This window comes from Buceros rhinoceros, unplaced genomic scaffold (assembly GCF_000710305.1).
Source record: "Buceros rhinoceros silvestris isolate BGI_N320 unplaced genomic scaffold, ASM71030v1 scaffold30045, whole genome shotgun sequence".
NCBI lineage: Eukaryota > Metazoa > Chordata > Aves > Bucerotiformes > Bucerotidae > Buceros > Buceros rhinoceros.
The window spans coordinates 1-6,416 of NW_010413873.1; the positions used below are offsets into that span (position 1 = coordinate 1).

The 6,416-nt window shown below is 55.2% G+C and overlaps 1 protein-coding gene across 1 annotated transcript; it reads right to left on the reverse strand.

The window, feature by feature from the left end:
- Positions 1 to 3,543: 3,543 nt before the first annotated feature.
- LOC104494123 (testis-specific serine/threonine-protein kinase 4-like) lies at positions 3,544 to 4,431 on the reverse strand (the record flags this gene model as incomplete). The annotated part of the gene is made up of 3 exons (XM_010136912.1): positions 3,544 to 3,655; positions 3,687 to 3,830; positions 4,295 to 4,431. Coding segments are annotated over 3 exons (393 nt in total), but the record flags the coding sequence as incomplete, so codon positions are not given.
- Positions 4,432 to 6,416: the final 1,985 nt, after the last annotated feature.

Genomic DNA, 6,416 nt, shown 5'->3' on the forward strand with positions numbered 1-6,416 from the left:
GGCGCGGAGCAGGTGGCCCTGCCGGCTTTGGCAGTGAAGGTGCACGGCGGGGCGCTGGCCAGGACACAGGAAGTGTGGAGCGCAGGGCGAGGCCAGGCCGTGCCGGGGTGTGCGGGGCTCTGGTGAAGCCTGAGGTGTCGTGCAGGGGCGTGTCCCAGTGCGCGGAGCTGGGAGAAGCCCCCTCTGCTGTCATGAAAGCCTGCGGGTGACTGTGGAAATTTTGGCACCCCCGCAGCAGGAACAGACACCCAGCTTGCTGAGCTGCTGCCTGCTGCATCATCAAACACATTTGCGCTGGGAATGGGGCAACAGGTCAGTTGTAAAGGAAGGAGAACCACCCGGTCTGCGTGGGCCTGGAGGGCCCAGAGACCTCTGCAGGGCTGGATGCTTAAGGAGCGTGGAGAAATGGCATAGCCGATACAAACGTGGAGAGGGGCAAAACTAGCAGTAGCCCTGACTCAGCAGTGAGGACAAGAATAAAACACTGAGGTGACACCGATAATCATAGCCTTAGTCCTGTGGCCAGTCAGAGGTACAGCCAACTTTCTCTGAAGCAAAAGGCAGCCATATCCAAGTGCAGGATGTGACTGCCCTCTCCCATTTGCTCTATAGCTTTCTGGGGAGGTTATGACACCACTGTGGAAAACATGTCTTTATCTGCTGACCTCTGCAGACACACACAGGCAAGGCCACAGAGCTTCCCTAGCAGTGCGGGGATTCTGCACTGGAAACAAGTGCTGGCAAAGTAACCAATAAAATACGCCCTGCTGGGTCATATTTTGGCTCTTTGGACAAGTCATTTCAGCTGGCTTACATCCATTTCTTCTGACTTGCTTCTGACTGATTCTGTACCTGATGGAACATGGAGATTCAAGAGAATACGTGAACAAATCAATCCTAGGAGCAAAGACAAGGCAGTGGACCAAAAAGGAGGAAGCAATTGTTAAAATACAAGCCTCAACTATCTCAGCAGTTCAGGATAGCTGGAGGAAAGCACTGTGTAATGTGGTGATACGTGAATCATGTCTCTGGAAGTTTCCACTAACATTTGAGAGCTTTTAGAGATTTTACCAGGACCAGATCATAGTTGCTAAAATTTTCAGCCAGGCTTTTGGAAAGGCTGGTTCTTCTCTCCTGCTTTGAACAGAAAAGGAGAGCATTCTTGTCCCTTTAATTTTGTCTCATTTCCTGTATCTCATTGGTAAGACTATGCTGCAGTTGGGGATTGTCAGTTACGTGTTAGAAGCTTTGCCTGGTGACAGCATGCTATGCATGAGTGGTGGTCACTCCAAAAACATTTTTAAAGCCTTCTTTTTCTTAACTATGTATAAGTATAAACAGGTGCTTGTTTGGTCTCTCCCGTCATATCAGGGAATAAGGGAGAAATAAGAAATGCTGAGAAGAGCTTAAGGTTGCCACCGGAAAATTGCTTGTCTTCTTTCTAGCACTGGTATTAAGACCCATGCCACAAAGACAGTGTCACAGGTTAGGGCTGGGCTGGCCAGCAGACAAATAACAGATGTTCCTTATTAACCCCTCTCCCTTCCCAAAGGGGGAGGAGAGAGACTTAGGGGTTGGAAAGGAAAATTAAAACAACTTTAATGAAAATAATAATAAAAATACATATACATACACATACACATAAATATATACAATACCAACACTGAACCCAAACCCCCAATAGCAATCACGTCACTGTCACCACTGATGTCACGGGCAGGCACTGGGGAAGTGCCAGACTGGACTCAGCGGCCGATTGGAACCGAACGCAGGAGCTGGATTCTGGAACTGCATCATGGACTGGAATCAAAGGCAGAACGGACAGAGCCCTCCTCAGATGCCAGGCACTGAAGAAGGGAGCTTGACCCTTGTGATGCCTCAGCTTTGTACCGAATATGATGTCTATGGGATGGAACACCTTCTTGGTCAGTTTGGGGTCACTGTCCTGTCCGCTCCTCCCCGCAGGTGCAGCCTCTCACTCACTGCACCCCCACCGTGGCACACGGGATTGAGCAGTGACCTTGGTCTGCACAGGGGCAAGTATAACCCAGAGCCTTTCTGCACACCAGTCCCTGGCAGTGACTGTAAACATCAAGTGTTCTCACTGCCAGAAGCAGACACTGCCTGCAAAAATGTGCCGTTAACTTCAGAAAGTGCCATTACTGAGGAGAGACAGAGCTGAAAAGTAAAATCTCTGAACAGAATGAGTTCTGTTCTAACTCAAACCAGGACACTGGGCAAGTAGGAGGATTCAGGGAACTATAGGCTGGCCAGCCTTACCGTAATCCTTGGGCAGGTGATTAGATCCTGGAAACCATTTCCAGATTCATGGAGCACAAGGCAGCCATCAGTAGTGGATCAGCATGACTTTATGAAGGGGAGATAATGCTGAAGCAACCTCGTGTACGTGCCAGAGGCGTGTACGTGCCAGAGGCTGGATGCTTAAGATACAGAATACACCCGAGCGTGGAGAAATGGCATGGACCAGCTGGAAAGCGACTTGTCAGAGAAGGCCCTGAACATCTCCTGGTGGACCCCAAGTTGGACATGAGGCACCCTTGGGGCAATAAAGGCTAACCGCCTCCTGGGCTGCATTAGGAGGGGTGCTGCCAGTGGGCGGAGGGAGGTCATCCTTCTCCTCTCCTCAGCCCCAGTGAGACCAGCCCCAGAGTGCAGTTCTGAGCCACCTAGTACGAGAGACATGAACATACTGAAGCAAGTGCTGTGAAGGGCCACAAAGGTGACAAAGCGACTGGATTAATAGTTCTGGAAGGCGGGGGGTGGCTCTGCTCATGGTGAGAACCTCCAGATTCCTGGGGCCTGGCAGCTTCCACAGTCACAGAGAGGCTTTGAATAGAGAGATGTCCCCAGATGTGGAGGCTGTTTTTGTGGGCTGGAGGATGATGCCACCGTGGATTGGGAGAGGTCACCTGCAGGGGCTTTCCGTGATAGGAGCTCCACCATGAAAAAGGCAGCCGAGAGAGGGTTCAAGGCTTTTAGTAGTGGCCCTCTGAAGTCGAGGGCCCCCCAAAAGTGAACACGGCTGCCAAGTGCTTGGCAGTCTAGGTGCCCAAGGGTGGGTGCCCCAGGAGCAGGAACGTAGAGACCCAGTGGGTCTGGAGCAGCTCAGCAGCTGAGAGGTGCTGGCAGGCTGAGCCACAGCAGCTGCAAGATCACTTCCTGGGGGACATGGGGGTCAGGGTGAGGCCTGGGGGAAGCCCATGCACCCTCCCAAGCCACCATCCCTGGCCCATGGTATCCCAGCTGCCCCCGATGCTCCTCAATGCCCCCTGGGATGTACTGCCCCCCTCTGCCCCCACAGTATCCTCCAGTTCTCCTCCAGTGACCCCCGCTGCCATCCAGCACCCTCCCCATGCAGTCTCATGGCCCTAGCTCCCCGTTAATGCTTCCTAGGTGCCCCCGAAAGCACCATAGCTGCCCCCCTAACCCCCATTTTCTGCTTTCCCACCCCCCAATGCCCTCAGTGCCTCCTAATGCACCTCCAAGGCTCCCTCAGCCCCCCAGTTACCACCAGCCTCCCACCTTGCAGTCCTGGGACAGGGGCTGCCTTTGCAAGGGACAGCTGGGTCTGGTATATGAGGTGCCACAGATTGGTGGCATCAAAGGGCATGCAGTCCAAGAGCAGAGCATAGAGGATGCCCCTCATCTGCCAGGAAGGCGTCATAGGGCAGCACCTTCAGTATCTTGGGACAGGTGTAAGCACAGGACCTGCAGAAGGTCTGACTCAGCACTGCCTTGGCAGCCCCACATGTGGGGACGCTCCAAGGGACTTCGCCCTGGCATCCTGCAGGGCCGCTCTCCTGGAGAAGCTGGAGATGGAGACCTTCAAGTTGTCATTACTGTCCAGAAGGATTTGCAGGGGAGAGGCAGCGCATGCTGGGGGCAGGCAGGGGCAGATGCTGGCTGTGGGGTGGTGGAGGTGAGGGGCTCCTCTGGGAAGAGGCTGGCTTGGACTGGGAGCTGTGGATCAGGTGTCCATGTGGAGGGAGGGTAGGTAGAGGAGCGGTGCAGCAGGCAGAGCTGCAGAACAAAGACAGGCTTCCAGGTGGCTCTTCTTTGCCCGTGCTGTGCTCAGGGGAATGACCCTCTAGGCAGCACGCCTGGGGCCCTGCAGGGCCCTCACTGCCTCGAGGAGCTCTGTCCCCAGCTGCCAGCACAGGGACCCCGTGCCCCCGTGCTCACCCTCTGGTGGATGATGGCCCTGCTGTGCAGGTGGGCCAGAACAAGAAGCAGCTGGGCGAATCAGAGCCCTGCTTGATTTCTGGCTCTGCACCCTGTCCAGGACACTCCCCGAGGGGACTGGCTCCATGAAGAGGTAGGAGCCCGTCCTCATCTCCATGGCTTGATACAGTGCGATGAGATGCTTGTGGCACAAGTCCTTCAAGACTTCAAGATGTGTGGCCAACAGGGCTTGACACGGGACAGGCCTGCCCCCCTCTGGACCCCCTTTGCCTTGCACCCCTGCGTCCCTGCTCCTTTTGGCTAAAAATGCTGCCCTAACCCCTGGTAGCTCCCTACAAAGGTCCCACAACGGCCACCAGCGTCCTGGAGCTCCCTCCACCAATAGCTCCCTGCCCCCAGCGCGTCCCCTTCACAGACACATTCAACCACGGACCCTTCAACCCTTTCAGTGGCCCTGCTCCACTGAGCCTCCCAGTTAGCACCACTGCCCATTAAGCTCCCCAAAGGGTGTTCCTCCTGCTGCCCTTGGGCCCTGATGGCTCAGGGTCTCTCTGATGCCCCCTCTGGCCCCGCAGCATTTCATGATGCTCAGGAGGCTCCCCACTGCCCTCTGCTTCCCCTGCCTGCATCTAGTGGGGCCGGAGGATCCTGAGGTCTTCCTCCAGCACATTGCTTCTGGAGATGACCTTGATGGCCATCTTGTGCCACAGTGAGGGGGCTGCAGCCTCATACATCTCCCAGTAGGCACCATGAGCCAGCAGTGGCCCCAACTACAAGTCCATTCTCCCCAGCACCAGGACAGTTTTGGGGTCAGGAGGTGCCTCCACAGGCAGCACAGCTTGAGGGGATGTAAGCAAGGCTGGGGGACCTCAGCTGGAACCAGGCATCCCCAGATCTCTGTGCCCCTCCTGGCCGTCAGCACCCCTCTACTCCTGCTCTGGGTTTGGCCCCCAGCACAGCTCATGCCAAGGCCCAGCAAGTGCTGGCAGCAGCAACGACCAATCGATGACCCTCTGAGGCAGGATGACAGGGAGGGCAGCCAGGATGGCTGTGGAGCACAGTGAGCTAGAGCACACAAGCTCCCTCGTTTTCTGCAGCTTTGCAGCAGTAGCTAGCCAGTTGTTTCTGTGAAAGCTCCTCTGCGCCCCACAGAATCACCGATAGCCATAGCTGAGACCCAGCTGTACAGCCAAATACCTGAGCTGGCCTAGAAGAGCCCTTGGAGCAACAGCAGAAGGACTGAGGTCTCCAACTTGTGCTGTCCAGGCAGTGAGAGGAGACAACAGACAAGCATTCTTGCAGAGGGTGGACGACGCACGAGCCCTTGCTACCTGCCCTAGGCTCAGGCCTTGGAACCATCGCAGTGTCCCCCCTCCTTGACATGCACCATACATGGTCCCCAACTCTGGGTGTGGGGGGTGTGCTGCCAGCAGCCCCAGCCGGGGCTGTGCAGAGCTCACTCACTGCGGATTGCTGCAGCAGCTGCACCCTGAGGTGTCCTGGACTAAGAGGCCAGGCAGGCGGCAGCAAAGGGCCTTCTGGTGAAACCTCTTTCAGAGCTCTCTGGCAAGCTTGGAAAACTTGCTCTTTGCAACACTACCCACTCTGGGCAAGCACGTCCTTCCTGACCAAGACTAGACTGGAAACTGAAACTGGGACAAAGCAGGTCTCACTGTTCATGTGCTTGCACTGAGCGTACAGGGCACCCGCCAGAAAAGGCAGCTGCGGCAGCAGGATGCAACTCCACTGCTGACAGGTTCAGGAAAATTAGGCCCAAACACCATGCTTGGCACTGGGAGAATTCAGGGGCCAAATAACAGCTTGGTGAAGCTGAGCCTCACCAGGACCAGTCCACAGAGGAACTGCAAGGAAAGCCAATCCAGAACTCAGTGTGAGACAGTTTCTGAGAGGGAACAGTGATAGCCACGAACTCTTGAAGGAAATGCTCACACTGGCACACCGCCCAGCTCACAGGTACCCCAGTGGTGGTGCTCTCACCAGGGCCACTCTGCATGACACAGGAGAGGGACAACTCGCTGCTTCTTCTGGGGAATCTCCTGAGTGCTGATGGCTCTCAAGCCAATGATTCTGATAAGCATGCTGACAATAAACTCTTGGACTGATCTTTTATAATAGTCTCAGGGAATTTTTTTTCCTCAGTGTGCACTGCCAGGTTTGTCACTGGATGACTTTGAAAAGACTGTGCTCCTGCT